A 21986-nucleotide genomic window follows, 5' to 3' on the forward strand; every position below is an offset into this window, starting at 1 on the left:
GTGATACAAGTCCTCTTTGCTATTCGACAGGGTTAGCATTAGCTTAATAGGTGTGCCAGTTGGGCATATAAACATTTACTCCTCTTCCTTTACTTACCTAATAAAATGCAATGGCTGACTAAACATCTCCATCTACAGGATCCCATTTCTTAAACTTTTCTTTCCGTTTCTTAAACTTTTGAGTCTAGAGCTCTGGTTTCACTTGCTATTTTTAGGCAGAAAGGTTAAAGAAAATAGAGCTCATAATTTCCTATAAACTCTATGTCTTGGACATCATGTGTCAATACACACAGAATATCCTCAATCTTTTTAACAGGATGCATGGTATTCCATCAAAGATGCACCAGGACTGTTCAACAATTCCTTTACTAATAGCCATTTGTGTTGCTATTCATTTTTGTAGGTGAGGAAACTAAAGCCTTGAGAGATTAAATGGCTCACTGTAACATTATATAAATGGCAGAACCAGGATTTCTATAAAATTGTAAGATGTCACAGCCCATGCTTAAAAACATTTTATTTTTAAGTATTTTAAGCACAGTTAAAAGAAAAAAAAAACACACACACCACACTATCCTGTTAGGCAACATGTGACCCATCTATATCAATTTTTAAAATGAAATAAAACACAACTGCAGCTTGCATTACCTTCCCTTATTCCATCAGCAGCTCCTGCCATGAAAAGGAAGAACACAACTTTCACACAACATTCCAAACCATGATTTTATACTATTCATCATATAATTTGAATCCACAGGAATATATTATTGTGCAAAACAGTAACAACACTGTTTACTATATGCCAACAATGCTTACATGCCAGCCACTAATCAAAACAGTTTATTACATGCATTATTTCATTAACCATTCCCCCGTCCCCAATTATCTTGTGAGGTTGGCAACTACTAATCCATTTCATTAAAAAAGTTAAACACAAATTAAGTTTAATAATGTGTCCACAGATACACCGTATGTTTAATTTTACATAAATGGTATATTGTACATAACTTCTGCAACTTTCTCAGCATTTTTTATTTATCTGTGTTGAAAGATGTAACTCTAGTTTTTCATATTCACTTCCCAAAGTACCAAAAACAACCCTTTTTTTTCCCCTGTTGATGGACATTTAGGCTTTTCCCAATCTTGCTACCTAAACAGTACTGCAATGAACAGTTATATACAAATGCGAACCTCTTCTAGGGTCTACCCAGGAGTAGGGCTGCTAGCGGTGTGCACGACATCACGAGACTGCAGACTGTGCAGCACAGGAGCTGTTACAATTTCCACTCCCACAGCAGTGAGTTCCCACTGTTCTACACACATACCCATACTAGGGCTTGTAAAATGTGTCATCTGGGGGAGTGTGAGAGGCCCATTATTAACCCATATTTCCTGTGCTTTCTTCTCCATACATGCCTCTGTGTGGGCTGATGGTCTGTCAGCAAGGCAGAGGTCAACCACACTGGACAACTGATTCAAAGACTTTCCAATACCTACTTCTCTCTGGGGGAGTCCCAGCTCTCTGGCTCTCCTCAGCCCCAACTTTGGTTCTTCCTAGGCAACAAAAGCAAGCAAGGCAGGTTTCAAAGAAGCCTACATGTTCTCCAGGCCAGAATGGGGACTAAAGGAGAACTGGTGGCTGAGGCAGTCAGAAATTGTCAACTGAAGCCACATGGCTTGGAACCACCTACAGTTGGTGCTAACTAGTGCGCTTGTGGGTGACCTCCAGTCAACACTGTACTCAGGGCCCCTTCAAAACACTCCAATCCTGACTAAGCTGAACTAAATTCCATACTCCTTAATACACGTAATTTTGTACAAAATCTCTGTATGGCAAAAAGATAAATAAGCACCCAACCCAGCCTCCAGAGTGCCCCGTCTGGCTGCAGCAGCAGGCCTAACTCTTGGAAACCTGGACAACACCTAACAGAGTAAGACACAGGCACGAAGAGAGGTGGGGCCAGGGGAGAGGGCTTAGGGATGGCGAGGGTTAGCCTTGACGGATGAGGACCTGGGCCAGCATGGGATATGGTCTACACTCCTGGGGAAGGCAGACAGCACAAGTCAGGCCGGTCCAGGGGCGTTCAGGGGCGGGCAATGAAGTTAAATAGAACACTGGTTACACCAAAATGCTTAGTAGTTAACTCCTAGCAGTGAGACTTCTTTTAGCTAATCTGTATTTACTAATATTTCTATAGTCATCATATATTACTCATATAATTAAATTTATTTAAAAATTCAGGTTATTGAACAGACTCGATCAGTACAGTCCCAAAATATGAAAGGCTTACCTCAGTATAGAGTGATTTCTGTTTTTACTTCTTTGTACACTTGAAAATTTGGTTTGAATGTTTAAAAATAAGTATATCTCACTTCATAAAAATGGCACTAAGAAAACCTCTACTGCGGCAGGAATTCAGTGAGGTGACAGTGGCACAAGGAGTTGGGGGGGTGAAAATATGGACAGAAAAGGAGTATTTCCTCAGTTGTGGCATCAGATTTGAAGCTGAAGCTGACTTGGAGCTGCAGCTCTGTGAGGGCTCTGGTCCTAGAGATCAGCTACCTAACCCAGAGCCTTTGCACACCAAGCGCTCTTTCTCCAATCCTAGGAATCAGGGAGCTTAATTACTCTAATTTTATAAGCCAGAAAACAGATGCAGATGTTCAAGGACTTGTCCAAGATCATCCGGCCAAGAAAAGGCACAGTAAGCCTGGAACCCAGATCTGGTAACTCCAAGGCCTTCCCAGACCCTGGGGCCTCAGCACATGGGACTGTGATCCCTGCCCAGCCACATCTGGAGCCGGTTTTTGGTACTATACCAGTGATGGGACATCTGATTCCATGCCATGGGCAGCTGCTGCTCTAGGAAAAGGATGCAGAGCCAGGATTACCAAACCCTCCTGAGTATAAAGCGGAGTTGGAGCCAGAACACGAACATATGTCTGCCCTTCCTCCCCATCCTCTGACTATTCCACGTGACATCATCACAAAGTGTCAAGGTCTTCATTTTCATCTGCCCACAACAATCCAGAAAGGATGAGATTACTTGTACTCTACTGAAAGGACATTTTCCAGGTTGGTTTCTTATCACTATAAGAAATGGTCTGCTCTACCAGTGTGCCCTGACTCAAAGCAGTAACATGTAGTCTGAGATGGTCCTCAACTAACAAGTGAGATATTTTATTCTTATATTCATAATGTGAGCTCTTCAATAATCAGAAGCAATGACTACTTACACAAATTTTAGAAAAATCACTCCTTTACCCTTAACGCCATCGAGCTACTTCTTTTTGTTTCAAGTCAAGTTGGCAAATGAGATGGAGGTGCCTCCCCTACCAGGTCACCTCTTTTCCAGAGGGCATCAGTCATGTGAACTGGTACCTTTGGGTTGAACCCGATGCCAGCACCGGATCCAAAGTGCAAAGAAAGCTACGTGAAAGGTTAGAGGGTCCCCATAGTGTGCACAAGTTAGAGATGCAAGCAAGCACAATAATTAAACGTTTACAACTGTTGAGAGAGTCTCATTCATGGAAACTGATAGCAGAGATAACTGCATAAAAATCTCTCAGCTATATAATTTCACTGAGTCCTTGGGTCTGTGGTTAACCTTGTAAATGTAATTCAGATTCAGACCACATCACTCCTCAACTCAAAACTGTCCAAAAGCTCCCTACCTCCCTTTGAGGAAGCTCCAGCCCCAATGGAGACACATGATACATGGCTTGCCCCACTACCTCTCTGGGGCCCTCCCTTCTGCTGGCTCACTCCACTCTAGCCCAGGGACCTTCCTGCCATTCTCCAAGGACACCAGATAAGATTCCACCTCCTGTGCCTGGATCTAGAAACCCACAGGGTCCATGCCCTAACCTCTTTCAGGTCTTTGCTCAAGTTTCTCCCTCTCAGTTGAAGTCCTCCCTAACCAGCCTACTTAAAATTGCAACCCACCTCCTAATCCAGCACTGCCTTTCACTCTTATCTGATTCATTTTGTCCACAACACATATCACCATGTGAAGTACTATGTAACTCATTTGTTAACTGTCTATAAAGATCCAAGACGGCAGATCTTTTGTCTGTTCTGGTCACTGCTGGGTCTCTAGCACACACGACAGGGTCTGGGATATGGGAGGTGCTCAGCACATTTCTGTTGAACAGATGGCTCACTGTTGCCCACGCAGACTGTGGGGTGGAGACAGCGACGGGGCACTGGGAGAGCCCCATTCTCCAGGTGATTGAGTCCAACCCTGCTCTCTTCCATGTGCTGCTGAGACAACTCTATGCCCGTGGCAGATATCCAAAGCAAGATATGAAGGCCAAAACTGCAGCCAGAACTCCCAGGATGGATCTGGGGGAGACTGGGAGTTCCTGCTTCTGCTGCTGCTACTTATATGATCAAACAGAATATGCACTACCACAGGATTCAACCGGCCCCTTGCAGAAGCCACAGCCCATTACATCACAGATATTTTGTCAAACCACAAAGGGCAATGGTATCTGCTTTTACACTTATTACCTGGCTGGGGGCTCCAGGCCACTGTGCAAGGCCCAAGCTTCCAGAAAGGCCCCAAAGAACAGGTTACTGTTCTTCCCTAGCATCACGCTCCCCAGCAGGTAAGAAAGGAGATGCCCTGAGTTTTTGAATCCTCAGCATTCTCTGCCACCAGATTTGAAAATAGAAAGGGCTGGACCCTTTGTGAAGGTTTTTCCCATACTGCCCATAATTAAGGGTTCTCTAGCAGGGCCGCTGCTAGAAACCCCTCTCCCCCCACTGTCAGACCCCAAGCTAATCTCTAATATGGTTTTTCATATGCCGAGCCAAATTTGAAGACCACCTGAAGGTCTTCCCACACTCTCTGCATTTGAAGGGCCTCTCTCGAGTATGAAATCTCTTGTGGCTAATGAGCTGTGAGCTCTTGTTAAAAGTTTTCCCACAGGTGCTACACTTGTGGCACTTCTTCCCAATGGGTATGTTCTGGAGTCCGGTGATCCTGGAGCTCTGGTCACAAGCTTCCTCAGAATCTTCAAGGGGCTTCTCCCCACTTGGTTTTAATTCCTGTAAACTCACCCCTGTGTCCTGGCAGGAAGACAACCCAGCCAGGCTGCATTCAGACTGTGCCACTCTGGTGTGTTTTCTCTGATGAATGCAGAGGGTATGTCTTCCAATGAAATCTTTCCCACACCACTGACATTTAAAAGGTCTCTCTTTACTGTGGATTCTCTGATGATTAACAAGGCGATGTTTTCTATCGTAAGATTTCCCACACAGATTACATTTATAGCGCTTCTCTCCACTGTGTATTCCCTTATGATCTAAAAGACTTCTTTTACGTGTAAAAGTTTTCCCACATTCTTGGCACCAAAAAGGTTTCTCACCAGCGAGCATTTGTGACTGCAGATTTGGCGTGTTTCCACTTTCACGGTACTCATACTGTTTTTCCAAAGAGTGAATCCTCTGATGACGGGAGAGGTTAGAACTCCATCTGAAAGCTTTCCCACATTCTCTGCACTTATAAGGCTTCTCTCTGGTGTGAATTCTCTGATGGATGAGGAGGAATGAGTGATTACGGAAGGCTTTGCCACACTGGCTACATTTGTAGGCTTCCTCTGTGGTTTGACTGCTCTGAGGGACTTGGAGAACTCTGTCCTGATTAAATGATGGCCCATCCTCAGGTTTTCTCTGAATGGCATGCTGCTTCTTATGAGCAATAAAGGCCGACCGATGAGTAAACTCTTTTTCACATTCACTACATCTGTACGGCTTTTCACCTGTGTGAATTCTCTGATGATCAATGAGGGATTTCTTTCGAGTAAAAGTTTTCCCACACTGCTGACAAGGAAAAGCTTTCTCTGTAACAGGGGCACTCTGGGACTGACTGCAGCTGGAGGTCTGTCTAAAGTCTTCTCTACATGTGTCTTGATCATAGAACTTTTCTTCCTGGTGCATTCTCATATGACGAGTAAAGTTTGATCTCCACCTAAAGGTTTTCCTACATTTGGTACATTTATAAGGTTTCTCCTGAGTGTGGACCCTTTGATGTTCAACAACATATGATTTACAGTGGAAGGATTTTCTACACTGGCTGCAGTCAAAGGGTTTCTCCCCACTTTGGTCTCTCAAATGATGATCAAATCCTGAGCTATAGGTGAGAGCTTCCTCATACTGATTAGACTCAAGAAATTTCTGCTTAGCATGAGTTTCCTGGTGTAGACGGTAGGCAGACATGCGTCGGAAAGCCTTGTCACATAAACTACATTTATAAGGTTTCACTCCAGTGTGAATCTTTTCATGTCGCACACAGTTTGAGCTCCACCTGAAAGCTTTCCCACACACCCTGCATTTAAATGGTTTCTCCTGAGTGTGAAGTCTCTGATGACATGCAAGATGAGAGCTATGACTGAAGGTCCTCCCGCAGTCACTGCACTTATACGATGTCCCCACCATGTGAAGATTCTGCTGTTGGTGATGTGAGCTAAGGCTGAAGTCTTTCCCACGTGCGTCCTTCGCATTTGCTTTTAGTCCAGCATGAATTCTCTGATGTAGGCTAAATCCGCCAACTATGCGCCTGAGCCCTTTCCCATATTCCTTGTAGTCATAGTGGCATGAACTCCCTCTGAAGTGTCTGCCACAGCCGTGTTTAAGGGATCGCTTTCTTCTGGGAACTCTCAAATATGTGGCATGTTTTAGATTACGACTAGTACTTCTTCCTGATTCTTCCAATTCTTTTTCTGTCCTATGACTGACATTGGTCTCTTCTTTCTTCACTCTTACTTGTACAGGGTTTCCACATTGTTCCTTTAGCCTGCTCTTCTTTTCGAAAGATTCTCTGAGCCCCATTCCCTCAGAAACACTCGTCCTCCAACATTCTGATGGCCCAGCTAAGGTTTCTGCTTCTTCCAAAGGTTCATGTTTTAAGATGAACTTGTTTGTTTTAATCTGGAGCTCACCTCCTGACACAAAATAAAACACAACACAATGTACTCTATTCCATACTTGGAAATGCAGAAAGCACCAAAGGATGGGGGGAGCGGGGGGGAGCCAAGATCTTGGCTGGTGAAGCTTTTGCTTGACTGCCAATACCTTTACCAAATAGTCTGGGAAAGCAAAACATGGAAGAGTGTTCCAGACAACAGGGTAGGGAGGAGGAGAAGCAAGGTAAGCACAGCAGCTAAACATATGCAGAAATCACATCCAGTTGAAAAACAGCATTGAGAAGTGAATGTTAAACAGTAAGAGAGGGGAGAGGAATCATGGTAAGAATATAAGAAGGCTCCCAAGAGCCCAGGGGGCTCCATGGAGGACTGGCTGAAGGAACTGGAAGTCAAGCCTATCATAGGGGCAAAGAAGAGGAGGAGTGGGATTAGGGTTCTTCAAAGGGCATGAAGGGGTAGGCACGGGCCAGGGGCCAGCAGGAGTGCAGCAGAGGGATGAGGAAGAGCATCACTGAATGGAAAAGACTGCAACAGTGAAGCCCTCCAGTGGGCAAGAACAGTTACTGAAAAGGTTTCTCGGGAAGGGGTAGGGCCAGAAACAAATGTCTAATGGGCCAGTCTGGAGAGGAGAAGCCCAGAAGCCCAGCACTCCTTAGCAACTCTGTTAAGGGTCTTCCTTCTAGCAAACAACAAAGTATATTCCCTGTGACTTACTTGGTGTAACAGACCTTAAGATAGAGAAAAGTAGATGTGAGAGAAGCAGGATCCAGAGGTTCTCTGAAACTCACCTGCAGGGGCAACACCTAGATTCCCCTTAGGCTGAGCTCCCTGGGCATTCAGGCCCCATGGCTCCCTTGCCTCCAACCAGGAAATCAGAACAGGTTTGGTGAATGGTCCCACTGCAGAAGAGAAGGGGATGGGATGAGATAGAAGGGTGGATAAATCATACAGAACTATTCTCCAGGACCCTCTCAGGCAAGGACAAGGGAAAGGCCAGGGAGGCTGGAGGAAGTCAGGACAGGAGGCCCAGACAGCCATTTCCAACGGCTCTGAGCAGAGACAAAAGAGGCTGAAAGAAGTCACAGCCAAAAGGATCACTAGGGTCCTCTGGAGGTGGGAGCCACATGACAACTCGATCAGTTCAATCAACCAACACCATGTGGGTGTCTAACTAGGAACTTGATATACATGACTTTTAATTATTATAATAATCCAGCAAACAGGCATCATTATCACCGTGTTTCAAGAGAGAAGACTAGGTAATAGACCAGGGTCAAAGCCCAGGTCAGGTCCCTGTCTAGACAGCATAATAAAAAGTAAGAAGGTAGAAGTAAAAGTGGGTAGAAGCATGAGGGTATCAATGTCTTACCCAGAGAAACCACGTTCCTGTAATTCTCCAGCATTACATCTCTGTACAAGTTCCTCTGAGCAGGATCCAGCCATCCCCACTCATCCTGGGAGAAGGTCATTTCCACGTCCTTGAAAGTCACAGCCTCCTGAAAGCACAGCCCTATGTCTGAGAGTCAGTTTACAGCTCCTGGCTTTTAGGAGAGAGCAACGGAAGGGCAGGCAGGATCTGAGTGAGCATAGGATGGATCTGGTAAGGGTGAAAGAGAGAGCATCACCCAGCAGAAGAACTCTGAGCTCAAGGGGGATAATCTGGTCTCCAGGACCTGGGTCTCTGGATGTGAGGTCACTGGACACAGAGACTCAAGATGAGGGGGAGCCTCAGGGACTCCATTAGGCAGCAATGCCGGGATGTCATGAAGGACCAAAGGTCTTATGGCTCACCTGAGGCTGGGATGTCAATGTGTCTCCTGGGCACACCTCTCTCTGGGAAAGGGCAGGCACCTCAGCAACAGGAGGCTCTGAAGGAGAAAAAAGAGCCATGAGAGAAGGTAGCCCAGCTCTTGGCACCACACTGAGGAGGCCCACTCTTCCCCCACAGAGGACTTCTGGGCCTATAAGCAGGTATGGCCTACTGTTAAAACACCCATTTCACATTTCCCCAGTGTCTGCTGAGGGCTGGGGAGTGAGGAGTGGGGGGTGCAATGGGAGGAGAAGCTAGGTAGACATGGGTTACAGAAGGGTAGAAAGGACACAGGGCTAAGCACCAAGACTGAAAGGGATTCTCATGAGAGGACAGATGGTGAAATGACAACACTACTTCGGGATGTGTGGCATACAGCTTAGAGCTAGATGGCATGTACCGGATTGCCCAGCCAGGAAGTCACACACTCCTATTTCATAGGGAGGCTCCAGGTGGTCCCCAAGAGTAGAGCTGCTCCTGAGAGGTGAAGCAGGGGGCCATATCTGTGAGGCTCGCAGGGCTCCTGTACCCATCCAACGTACATCTGGGCTCTGGGCAAGGGTTGGGTCCTGGCGAGAAGAAAATGTTGTGAGAGGATCCCTATGGGAATCAGAAAGCAAACTCAAAGAAGAGGCCACATGGCCAATCTTCAAGGGCAGGATCCAGGGAAGGGCAAGCCAGGCCCTTCACTACCTATAGGCAGAGGCAAAAGGAGGAGGAGAAAGCCCAGGAAGGACCCCCTCATCCCTTGGCCTCCCTGGGCTCTAATGTGGGCCATGAGGCAGACAGGTGGAGCCAGATTCCAGCTACAACATAGGAGAGCATCCAGCAAGGCACTGCTGTTGTGCCCCAGATGCTACAGCAACGCCTTCCCATCAGCTCCTCAGGCTCCACTCCTGGTCTGGAACTTAGAAATCAGAAAGAAGAAATTTATCCCTGAGTTAAAATAATAATGGTTCACTGCAGAGATGCAGACAGATAACATCTACCAAGTATCAGGAAATGCTCTAAGCACTACTAAGCATAGTGACCTCAAAGAAGCAGGACAGCTCCCAGATGTAAAGCTGACTGAGACGGTAACACTGCCAGAGAGGCAATACTACTTTTGAGAGTGAGCCATGGAACCACAGAAGAGAAAGTCTCAGCTACAGAAAACGGCAGTGCCCATCCAAGCAGAGACCCAGAAAGAGGCAGTCTTTACCCTGGGACTTCAAATGGTTCCAGTCTCTGAGGCAAGGCTATCCCTGATGTGGAAATGAGTACTGGAAGCTTTCTTTTTTTTTTTTTTTTTTTTTTTTTTTTTTTTTAAAGATTTTATTTATTTATTTGACAGAGAGAGACAGCCAGCGAGAGAGGGAACACAAGCAGGGGGAGTGAGAGAGGAAGAAGCAGGCTCATAGCGCAGAAGCCTGATGTGGGGCTCGATCCCAGATCACCGGGATCACGCCCTGAGCCGAAGGCAGACGCCCAACAACTGTGCCACCCAGGCGCCCCAGTACTGGAAGCTTTCAACCAATGAACTTATTAAGTTTTTTCTGGTCCTGTGGCCAAGACATTGACCACATTGATTTGGATGAATCTTAGCCTGAGGCCATGAAACATGTGATACCAAGCTACAGACAAAAGGTATGAACCTGTTCTTCCCACACCCTACCAAAAAGAGAATAAAGAAACAATACAAAGACGGAAGCAGACAGCCCAATGAGTTTAATGAGAACAAATTTTTGAGAACAAAATGAGTTTAATGAGAACAAATTTAATGAGAACAAAATCTCTCAGGACCTAGTTGCTCAATGCTGATGAACCACAGGGTGATTATGTAATTTTATGTGCATCTTGAGCCATTCTGTTCATTTTTCAGAATTTGGGAGGTATTCTCCCAGCCCGTTTTGTTTTCTAATTTCTTTTTTTTTAAATATTTTATTTATTTATTCATCAGAAAGAGAGACAGCACAAGCAGGGGGAGCAGCAGGCAGAGGAAGAGGAAGAAGCAGGCTCCCCGCTGAGCAAGGAGCCTGATGCGGGGCTCAGGCCTAGGGGTCGTAGGATCCTAGGGTCCCAGAGTCCTAGGATCGTGGCTTGAGCCAAAGACAGATGCTTAACTGACTAAGCCACCCAGGCGTTCCTGTTTTCTAATTTCTAACTAGCTTTCAACCAGGTAGGCCGGGTACGCCCATTTGGCAATGTTTTCGGGGATTTTCAAATCCTACACCTAGCTCTAAATGAGTTAAATGTAACCAAGCCACAATTTTGTACCTACTATGTACCTTATTTGCTTTAATCAATGATTCTTCGATCCTTTTGAATATCTTGGTGTTTTGGTAAAAATGATAAATGTTCTTTTACATTTTTTAAAACAGTAATCAATGTTAAGCAAAGGGGTTTTCTTTTTTAATAGTCATACCTTGCATTGATATATTACCATATACTGCTGGTGGATGTTCGGTCAGATGTGTTACTTGATTGACTCAATAATTTGATATTATATTTGGGAGAAGAGTATGTCAAATATGTTCTAGAAATCTTAAAGGTAACTTTCATTTATGCATGAATCATATATGTAGAATTACACATATATTTGTTGAAAAAAAATTTAAAGAAGCCTACAAAAATGATAAACGCTTTTACAAAAGAACAAAATAACCTCCAAATCTATAAGCATTGAGAAACTCACGTGTGCGGGGCAGAAGTGGCAGGCAGCGCTCACTTTCACTGACCGGCTGCTCTACCAGCACTGGGGCGGTCAGGTTTCCCAGTGCTAAAGCTGGGGCTGGGCACATGGTGGACATTCAAATATACACTGAATAAATTCTCATTGTTAGATCAGTTTTGCACATTCTTTTCAATAAACTGAAGCTCTGAAAAAACATGAGCAATGCTTGAACAATGAGGCTATGAAATAAAGTCTTCCAATTTCTTGGGCCTGGGCTGACCCTCAATACTCTTCTTACCCCTGACCCCTGCAGAGAACAAATCCTCAAAAGAAAGAAGGAACATGTTGCAAGTGCACTGCATTTATAGGTCTTACCGTGCACTTAGAAGCCAGGAGTCCTAACTCTAACAGCAAGAAAGACATCACTCCCACTTAACAGGTCAGTACCAAGTCAAATTAGATATGTGGAGATGGACTTGCATAATGTAAGTCACTGTGTCCTAAAGCTCATTACTGTTATCTACAGATACTTGCTGACCCTCTTCCTGGAGCCGGCTGTCCTCTGGGAAGGTGGGAAGGGCTGCCAGCTCAAAGGTCTTTGGCTCAGGGTCTAGTTCTCAGCTGCTCAGGTGCTGTGGGAATGAGAAGGGAAGACATTCCCTGCCTTCCTCAATGCTGAGGGTTCAGAGGCCCAACCCACCCACTCTAGACGAGCGGCTGGCTGACAGGCAGAGTTCACTGGGCACCACACACTTGCTCACACTCACCCTCCATGGTGTTCCATCGAAGTCCCTCTGCAGTTCCTCCAGCAGGGCCACAGCCTCCCCACCACTCTCAGGGTGATGCAGCTGTACCCAGGTCCGGAGCTCCCCGGGCAGGATGCTCAGGAATTGCTCCAGCACCAGCAGCTCCAGGATCTGGGCCTTGGAGAGGATGTCAGGCCTCAGCCACCAGCGGCAGAGCTCCCGGAGCCGGCTGAAAGTCTCTAGGGGCCCAGAAGATTCATGGTAGCGAAGCTGCCTGAAGAGCTGGCGAAACAGTTCCTGGCCAGAGCGGTTGAGTGTCTGTGGCCTGGCAGCCTGCACTGAAGCGTAGCCTTCATCCTCTTCTTCCTTCTTTACCATCTGAAGACGCCCTCGTTCCCTTGAAGCCTGGGCCTGAGCTGGATGGACAGCATACCATCTGCCTGGAGCCATCACTCCTGCTCAGGGTCTACCCAGCAGAGTGCGAACCAAGTCTATGTCAGTCGTGTCGCTGCTGGGACCTCAGAAGTTTTTCAGCACCGTAGTGGGTAAAGCCATTTGCTGGGACATCAGATGTCACTGGTAAGAGACTAAAATAACCAATATTATTGTTCAGGAGGCATGTGAGAATGATGGTGCAGTTAGATCCTGGTAGCCAGGATCATCTTGGGATGTATGAAAAGAGGGCACATGAAGATTTGCACAATCATGCCTGCCAATATTAAGTAGACCAGGGCTAGACTGTCACATACTGTGGCAGACTAAGAAAATATCCCAGACCACAGGAAAACATGTACAGGGCTTGTATGCTAAAAATTACAAATGGCTGATGAAAGAAACCAAAGATCTAAATAAATGGACAGACATACCATATCATATACTGGAAGACTTGACACAGTAAAGATGTCAATTCACCAAAAGATCTACAGGTTTAATGCAGTTTTTTGTTTATATAGGCAAGATTATCCTAAAATTTATGTGGAAAAGCAAAGGAATTACAATAGCTAAAACAATTTTTAAAAATTAGAATGAAGTATGAGGAAATTGTCTTTTTAATTTCAAGACTGTGGATCCAGCAACTGCACTACTAGGTATTTACCCAAAGAATACAAGAATACTAATTCAAAGGGATACATGTACCCCAATATGCAGCATTGTCCACAACACCAAATTATGGAAAGAGCCCGAGTGTCCATCAACTGACGAAGAGATAAGGAAGATATGGCGTACATACACAATGCAATATTACTCAGCCATCAAAATGAATGAAATCTTGCCATTTGCAACAACACAGATGGGGCTAGAGAATATTATGTTAAGTGAAATAAGTCAATCAGAGAAAGACAAATACCATATGATTTCACTCACATGTGGAATCTAAGAAACAAAACAAATAAGCAAAAGGGCAGGGGGAGAGAAAGAGAGAGAGGGCCCAAACCAAGAAACAGACTCTTAACTATAGAGAACTGATGGTTACCAAAGGGGATGTGGGTGGCGGGATGGGTGAAATAGGTGATGGGGATTAAGGAGTGCACCTGTGATGAGCACAGGGTGATGTGTGCAAATGCTGAATCACTATATTGTACACCTGAAACTAATATAACACTGTATGTTAACAAACTGGAACTTAAATAAAAACTTTTTTAAAAAAAGAAACTGTGAGGGGTGCCTGGGTGGCAGAGCAGTTAAGTGTCTGCCTTCCGGCTCAGAGCGTGATCCCGGCGTTATGGGATCGAGCCCCACATCCGGCTCTTCCGCTATGGGCCTGCTTCTTCCTCTCCCGCTCCCCCTGCTTGTGTTCCCTCTCTCGCTGGCTGTCTCTCTCTCTGTCGAATAAATAAATAAAATCTTTAAAAAAAAAAAAAAAGAAACTGTGGTACTGGTGGAAGAAGAGACACATAAATCAGTGGAAAAGAAAAACCTGAAATAGACCAACACAAATATGCCCAACTAATTTGTAATATCGAATGTGACTTTACTAATATTGTAATATAATATTTTAAAATATCTCAAATAAGCAATCCAAAACAAAACAAATGCTGATTAGGAATCCCTTAAATGACTGTGACCCCACCAATGTGTTAAGAATGATAGTTTGGACACTACTAATCCAGCCCTCTACTAACACCTTATTTCCTTTTGTAATTCATCATAATAGAGGCTATCCAAAGGTTTAAGCCACTTTCAGGAGACATCAGAGCTTAGCGTACAGAGAAGAGAACATGAACTAAGACTGACCTAGGTTCAAATCCACCTCCCCACTTATTAACTGTATGACTATGGAGGCGTTACTTTACCTCTTAAAATCTCTGTGGCCTCACTGTATAAAATGGGGGTGGTATGGGGTTTAAGTAAAAAACTACGTGGACACATTTTGGGCTCTCAGTGAATGTTTGTTTTTTCACACCTAGGGAAAGAGTTTATGCTGCAGGCCACACCACTGCATAGGAAACTACCCTGCAGATGTGCCCAACTGGTTTTTTATAAAGGTGCAAAAAGCCATTCAAAGGAGGAAGGACAGTCTTCTCAACAAATACTGATGGAGGAAATGGATATTCGCAGGCAAACTAATGAAAGTCAACTTAAACCTCACATCTTAAACAAAAATCAATTCAAAATGAATCCCGGACATAAATATAAAACATAAAACCATACAACTTTTAGAAAAAAGCATGGGAGAAGATCTTTATGATCTAAGGCTAGGCAAAGCTATTAGAATTGACACCAAAAGTGTGATACATAAAAGGGAAAACTGATAAACTAGACCTCATCAAAATGTAAAACTTTGCTCTAGGAAGACCTTTGTTGAAAGCATGAGAGACAAGCTACAGACTGGAAAATAATATTTATAAGGTACATATCTGACAAAAGACTATTATCTGACTACATAAAGAATTCTCAAAACTCAACGTGAGAAGGGCAAATAATCCCATAAGAAAATGGGCAAAAAAATAAAGATACATTTCACCAACAAGGACATAAAAATAAGGACAAGAAAAAATGTTTAACATGATTAGCCATGAGGGAAATTCGAATTAAACCACAATAACGTAATCTCTATATAACTATCAGAAGGGCTAAAATACAGAAGTGGAGTTTAGATGGCGGAGGAGTAGGGGTCCCCTTCTTCAGCTGGTCCCGAGTCGAGCTGGATAGGTATCAGACCATCCTGAACATCCACAGAATCAGCCTGAGAAACAGGAAGATACATCTGGATCTCTACAAACGAACATCTCCAGCTCTGAGTATTGAGGTACGAGGCGGGGAGCCGTGAATCCGCGCACAGATATCGGAAGATAAACGAAAGGGGGAGGGAGCCTCTGCACTCGGGCACTGGGAAGCGGTAGCCACCTGCACTGGGGAGAATGCTGACTCGCAAGAGAGCAGACTGAGACCCTGAGCCTGGGATCAAGAGCAAGCAGTCTGAATACCGGAACTCTGGAGTGCGCACGAACCACACTGAAACGGAGCTCCGGAGCGCCCGGGGGTGGTTGGCGGTGTTAGAAACACAAAGGACAGATGTGCCGGCCCTGGAAGAGAGGGCTGGGACGCCGGCTGTGGGGCGCACATCCCGGGACTCTGCAGGGTTTAGCAGCACCAACAGAAACAGAGTTAAAGTGGCAAGAACACCAGAGGAGAACAGTCTGCAAACCCTCTGTTCTGAGACAGAGGCTGGAATTCAGCCACTGCTGCTCTGACACTCAGAAGAGGCACAGAAAACCACCAGGGAAAGACGCCAGAGAACAAGAACCTGGAAATACCCGATCACAGTGTGCCCATCCCCATTCCCCCTCGCAGGGGACACGGAGACACTACCCAAAAGGGTTGCCTGCGTATCGGCGTGGCAGGATCCTCCCCCAGAAGGCACGCTGAAAAATCAAGAAGCCCACATCCCTAAGGTCCCTATAAAACAAGTGCACACGGCCTGAGTCCTGGTCAATAATTTGGGCTCTGGACAACCCCGCAACCTCTTCTCATCAGAATGACGAGAGGAGAAATCCCCCCAGCAAAGAAAAGATAATGAGTCTGTGGCCTCTGCCACAGAACGCATGGATATGGATATAACCAAATTATCAGAAATGGAATTCAGAGTAACAATGGTCAAGATGATGTGTAGACTTGAAAAAAATATTAACGAAAATAGTAACAGAATATAGAATCCCTAAGGACGGAAATGAGAGCGAATCTGGCAGAAATTAAAAGTGCTATATATCAAATGCAGCAAAACTAGATGCTCTGACGGCCAGGGTAAATGAGGCAGAAGAATGAATTAGTGAGTTGGAGGATGGGATGGTAGAAGAGAAAGCGAAAACAGAAACTTGGCTAAAAAAAACCCAATCTCAAGAATGTAGGTTACGGGAGATTACTGACTCAATGAAACGTTCCAGTGTCAGAATCATCGGCATTCCCGAGGGGGTGGAGAAAAACAGAGGTCTAGAAGAGATATTTGAACAAATTGTAGCTGAAAACTTCCCTAATCTGGCAAAGGAAACAAGCATTCGTGTCCAAGAGGCAGAGAGGACCCCTCCCAAGCTCAACCACGACAAACCTACACCACGTCACGTCATAGTGCATTTCGCAAATATTAGATCCAAGGATACAGTATTGAAAGCGGCCAGGGCAAAGAAATTTCTCACGTACCAAGGCAAAGGCATCAGAATTACGTCAGACCTGTCTACACAGACCTGGAAGGAGAGAAAGGGTGGAGGGGGGGCATTTTTAAAACTCTTTCAGGAAAAAAACATGCAGCCAAGAATCCTTTATCCAGCAAGGCTGTCATTCAGAATTGATGGAGAGATAAAGACCTTCCAGAATAGCCAGACTCTGACCAATAGTGAAGCACGAAACCAGCCCTACAGGAGATTATTAAGGGGGGTTCTATAAAAGTAAAAAGGCCCAAAGAGTGATACAAAACAGAAAGTTACAATCTATAGAAACAAAAGACTTTACAGGCAACATGACATCATTAAAATCATATCTCTCAATAATCACTCTCAATGTGAATGGCCTAAATGGTCCCATAAACGCCACAGGGTTGCAGATTGGATAAAAAGACATGACCCATCCATTTGCTGTCTATAAGAGACTCATCTTGAACCTAAAGATACATCCAAACTGAAAGTGAAGGGATGGAAAACAATTTCTCAAGCCAATGGACCTCAAAAGAAAGCTGGGGTAGCAATTCTCATATCAGACAGATTAGATTTTAAACTAAAGACCATAGTTAGAGATACAGAATGACACTATATTATTCTGAAAGGATGTATCCAACAAGTGGATATTACAATTATAAATATCTACGCCCCCAACAGGGGAGCAGCTAGAAACACAAGCCAACTCTTAACCAGAGTAAAGAGACATATAGATAAAAATACGTTAATAGTAGGGGACCTCAACACTCCACTATCAGCAATAGACAGATCACCTAAGCAGGAAATCAACAAAGAAACAAGAGCTTTGAATGCTATACTACATGAGTTGGACCTCACAGATACATACAGAACACTACACCCCAGAACAATAGAATACTCATTCTTTTCGAATGCACATGGAACGTTCTCCAGAATACATCATATCCTGGGTCAGAAAACAGGCCTCAAACGATATCGAAAGACTAAAATTATTCCCTGCATATTCTCAGACCACAATGCTTTGAAATTGGAACTCAACCACAAGGAAACCTTTGGAAGAAACTCAAACACTTGGAAACTAAAAACCATCCTGCCCAAGAATGATTACATAGAACAAGAAATCAGAAATCAATTTAAACAATTTATGACGGCCAAGAAGAATGAAACACAACAGTCCAAAACCTATGGGACACTGCAAAGGCAGTCCTAAGGGGAAAATACATAGCCATCCAAGCCTCACTCAAAAGAATAGAAAAATCTAAAATGCAGTTTTTATATTCTCACCTCAAGAAGCTGGAGATGGAACAGAAGAACAGGCCTCACCCACGCACGAGAACACAATTGATTAAGATTAGAGCAGAGATCAATGAATTAGAAACCAGGAGCACAGTAGAGCAGATGAACAGAACTAGAAGCCAGTTCTTTGAAAGAATAAATAAGATGGATAAGCCACTGGCAGGACTTATCCAAAAGAATAGAGAAAGGACCCAAATTAATAAAATTATGAATGAAAAGAGAGAGGTCACAACCAATACCAATGAATTAGGAAGGATTATTAGAAACTTTTATGAACAGCTTTATGCCAATAAATTAAACAACGTGGAAGAAATGGATGCCTTCCTGGAAACCTATAAACTACCAAGACCGAAACAGGAAGAAATTGATTTTTTAAACAGACCAATTAATCATGAATCGATTGAAGCAGTGATTAAAAACCTTCCAAAAAACAAGACTCCAGGGCCTGATGGATTCCCCAGGGAATTTTACCAAACATTCAAAGAAGAAATAATACCTATTCTCCTGAAGCTGTTTCAAAAAATACAAACAGAAGGAAAACTACCAAACTCATTCTATGAGGCCAGTATTACCTTGATCCCCAAACCAGGCAAAGACCCCATCAAAAAGGAGAATTACAGACCGATATCCCTCCTGAAGATAGACGCCAAAATTCTCAACAAGATCGTAGCTAATAGGATCCAACATTACATTAAAAGGATTATCCATCTTGACCAAGTGGGATTCAACCCTGGGATGCAAGGGTGGTTCAACATTCGCAAATCTATCAGTGTGATAGATCAGATCAACAAGAAAAGAGTCAAGAACCATATGATCCTCTCAATTGCTGCAGCAAAAGCATTTGACAAAATACAGCATCCTATCCTGATGAAAACCCTTCAGAGTGTAGGGATAGAGGGTATATTCCTCGATTTTGTAAAAACCATCTATGAAAAGCCTACAGCAAATATCATTCTCAATGGGGAAAAGCTGGAAGCCTTTCCCTTAAGATCAGGAACACGACAAGGATACCCACTCTCGCCATTATTATTCAACATAGTACTAGAAGTCCTTGCAACAGCAATCAGACAACAAAAAGGGATCAAAGGTATCCAAATCGGCAAAGAAGAAGTCAAACTGTCTCTCTTTGCAGATGACATGATACTCTATATGGAAAACCCAAAAGAATCCACCCACAAACTATTAGAAGTTATAGAGCAATTCAGTAATGTGGCGGGATACAAAATCAATGCTCAGAAATCAGTTGCATTTCTATACACGAACAATGAGACTGAAGACAGAGAAATTACACAACCCATCCCATTTACAATAGCACCAAAAATCATACGTTATCTCGGAATTAACTTAACCAGAGACGTAAAGGACCTATATTCTAGAAACTACAAATCACTCTTGAAAGACATTGAAGACGACACAAAAAGATGGAAAAATATTCCATGCTCACGGATTGGAAGAATTAACATAGTTAAAATGTCCATGCTACCCAGAGCAATCTACACTTTCAGTGCCATCCCGATCAAAATACCAATGACATTTTTCAAATAACTGGAACAAACAGCCCTTAAATTTGTGTGGCACCAGAAAAGGCCCCGAATCACCAAGGAATTGTTGAAAAGGAAAAACCAAACTGGGGGCATCACAATGCCGGATTTCAAGCGGTACTACAAAGCTGTGATCACAAAGACAGCATGGTACTGGCACAAAAACAGACACATAGACCAATGGAACAGAATAGAGAACCCAGAAATGGACCCTTGGCTCTTTGGGCAACTAATCTTTGATAAAGTAGGAAAAAACATCCACTGGAAAAAAGATAGTCTCTTCAATAAATGGTGCTGGGAAAATTGGACAGCTACATGCAAAAGAATGAAACTTGACACTCTCTCACACCATACACAAAGATAAATTCCAAATGAATGAAAGATCTCGATGTGAGACAGGAATCCATCAAAATCCTAGAGGAGATATAGGCAGCAACCCCTTTGACATTGGCCATAGCAACTTTTTTCATGACACATCTCCGAAGGCAAGAGAAACAAAGGAAAAAATGAACCTGTGGGACTTCATCAAGTTAAAAAGCTTCTGCACACCCAAGGAAACAGTCAAAAAAACAAAGAGGCTCCCACAGAATGGGAGAAGATATTTGCAAATGACACTACAGATGAATCTGTATCTGGTATCCAAGATATCTGGTATCCAAGATATACAAAGAATTTCTCAAACTCAATACACAAGAAACAAATAATCAAATTAAAAAATGGGCACAAGATATGAACAGACACTTTTCCAATGAAGACATACAAATGGCTACCAGACACATGAAAAATGTTCACAATCCTTAGCCATCACGGAAATTCAAATCAAAACCATGCTGAGATACCACCTTATGTCAGTTAGAATGGCAATATTGGACAAGGCATGAAACAACAAATGTTGGAGAGGATGTGGAGAAAGGGGATCCCTCCTACAATGTTGGTGGGAATGCATGTTGGTACAGCCACTCTGGAAAACAGTGTGGAGGTCCCTTAAAAAGTTAAAAACTGAGCTACCCTATGATCCAGCAATTGCGCTACTGGGTATTTACCCCAAAGATACAGACATAGTGAAGAGAAGGGCCATATGCACCCCAATGTTCATAGCAGCATTGTCCACAATAGCTAAATTGTGGAAGGAGCCGAGATGTCCTTCAGCAGATGACTGGATTAAGAAGATGGGGTCCATATATACAAGGGAATAGTACTCAGCTATCAAAAAGAACGATTTCTCAACAATGCTGCAACATGGATGGCACTGGAGGAGACAATGCTAAGCGAAATAAGTCAAGCAGAGAAAGACAACTATCATATGGTTTCACTCATTTATGGAACATAAGAAGTAGGAAGATCGGTAAGAGAAGAAAGGGAAGAAGAAAGGGGTGTTAAACAGAGGGGGGAATGAAGCATGAGAGACTATGGACTCTGGGAAACAAACTGAGGGCTTTAGAGGGGAGGGGGGTGGGGGATTGGGATAGACTGGTGATGGGTAGTAAGGAGGGCATGTATTGGATGGTGCACTGGGTGTTACACGCAAGTAATGAATCATGGAAGTTTACATCAAAAACCAGGGATGTACTGTATGGCGACTAACATAATATAATAAAAAGATATTATTACGAATAAAAAGAATGAAATGTTGCCATCTACAACAACGCGTATGGAACTAGAAGGTATTATGCTAAGCGAAATAAGTCAGTTCGAGAAAAACAAATACCATATGATTTCACTCATGTGGAATTTTAGAAACAAAATAGCTGAATATAGGGGAAGGGATGGAAAAATAAAATAAGATGAAATCACAGAGGCAGGCAAATCATAAAAGACTCTAACTATAGGAAACAAAGTGAGGGTTGCTGGATGGGAGGTTGGTGGGGGATGGTGTAAATGGGTGATGGGAGTTAAGGAAGGCTTGTAATGAGCACTGGGTGTTATATGCAACTGGTGAATCACTAAATTCTACCTCTGAAATAACAATACCCTACATGTTAATTAAATTGATTTTAAGTAAATTAATTAATTAACTGCAGACCTAAAGGTACCAGCTAAAACTATAAAACTGTCATTAGAATACATAAGTATAATACTTCGTGACACTGGATTGTGTAATGCATTCTACCAAATACATATCAAAAGCACATGCAAATAAAATTAAAAATAGAAAAATTGCACTTCATCAAAATTTAAATCTATTGTGCTTCAAAGGGCATATGAGGAAAGTGAAAAGACAAGCCACAGACCAGGAAAATACATTTGAAAATCACATATCTTATAAGGGACTTGTATCTAGAATACATAAAGAACTCTTACAATTCAATAATAAAAAGAGAAATACAGTTAAAATTGGACAAAGCATCTGAATAGATATTTGTCCAAAGAAAATACAAATAT

The 21986-nt window shown here is 43.4% G+C and overlaps 1 protein-coding gene across 2 annotated transcripts in view; it reads right to left on the minus strand.

Moving 5' to 3' along the window:
• Nucleotides 1-1110: 1110 nt before the first annotated feature.
• The window catches only part of ZNF445 (zinc finger protein 445), a 29262-nt gene continuing 8386 nt past the window's right edge, over nt 1111-21986 (minus strand). For both annotated transcript variants that reach the window (XM_040637038.1, XM_040637039.1), the window contains exons 2-7: nt 12161-12726; nt 9141-9309; nt 8722-8798; nt 8300-8426; nt 7719-7829; nt 1111-6948 (exon numbers count right to left, since the gene is read on the minus strand). In XM_040637038.1, the coding sequence (XP_040492972.1) occupies nt 4784-6948; nt 7719-7829; nt 8300-8426; nt 8722-8798; nt 9141-9309; nt 12161-12589 (3078 nt within the window). In that variant the 5' untranslated portion in view covers nt 12590-12726 and the 3' untranslated portion in view covers nt 1111-4783. The remainder of the gene's footprint in view (nt 6949-7718; nt 7830-8299; nt 8427-8721; nt 8799-9140; nt 9310-12160; nt 12727-21986) is intronic.

Source organism: Ursus maritimus, unplaced genomic scaffold (assembly GCF_017311325.1).
Source record: "Ursus maritimus isolate PB19 unplaced genomic scaffold, ASM1731132v1 scaffold_20, whole genome shotgun sequence".
Taxonomy (NCBI): Eukaryota; Metazoa; Chordata; class Mammalia; order Carnivora; family Ursidae; genus Ursus; species Ursus maritimus.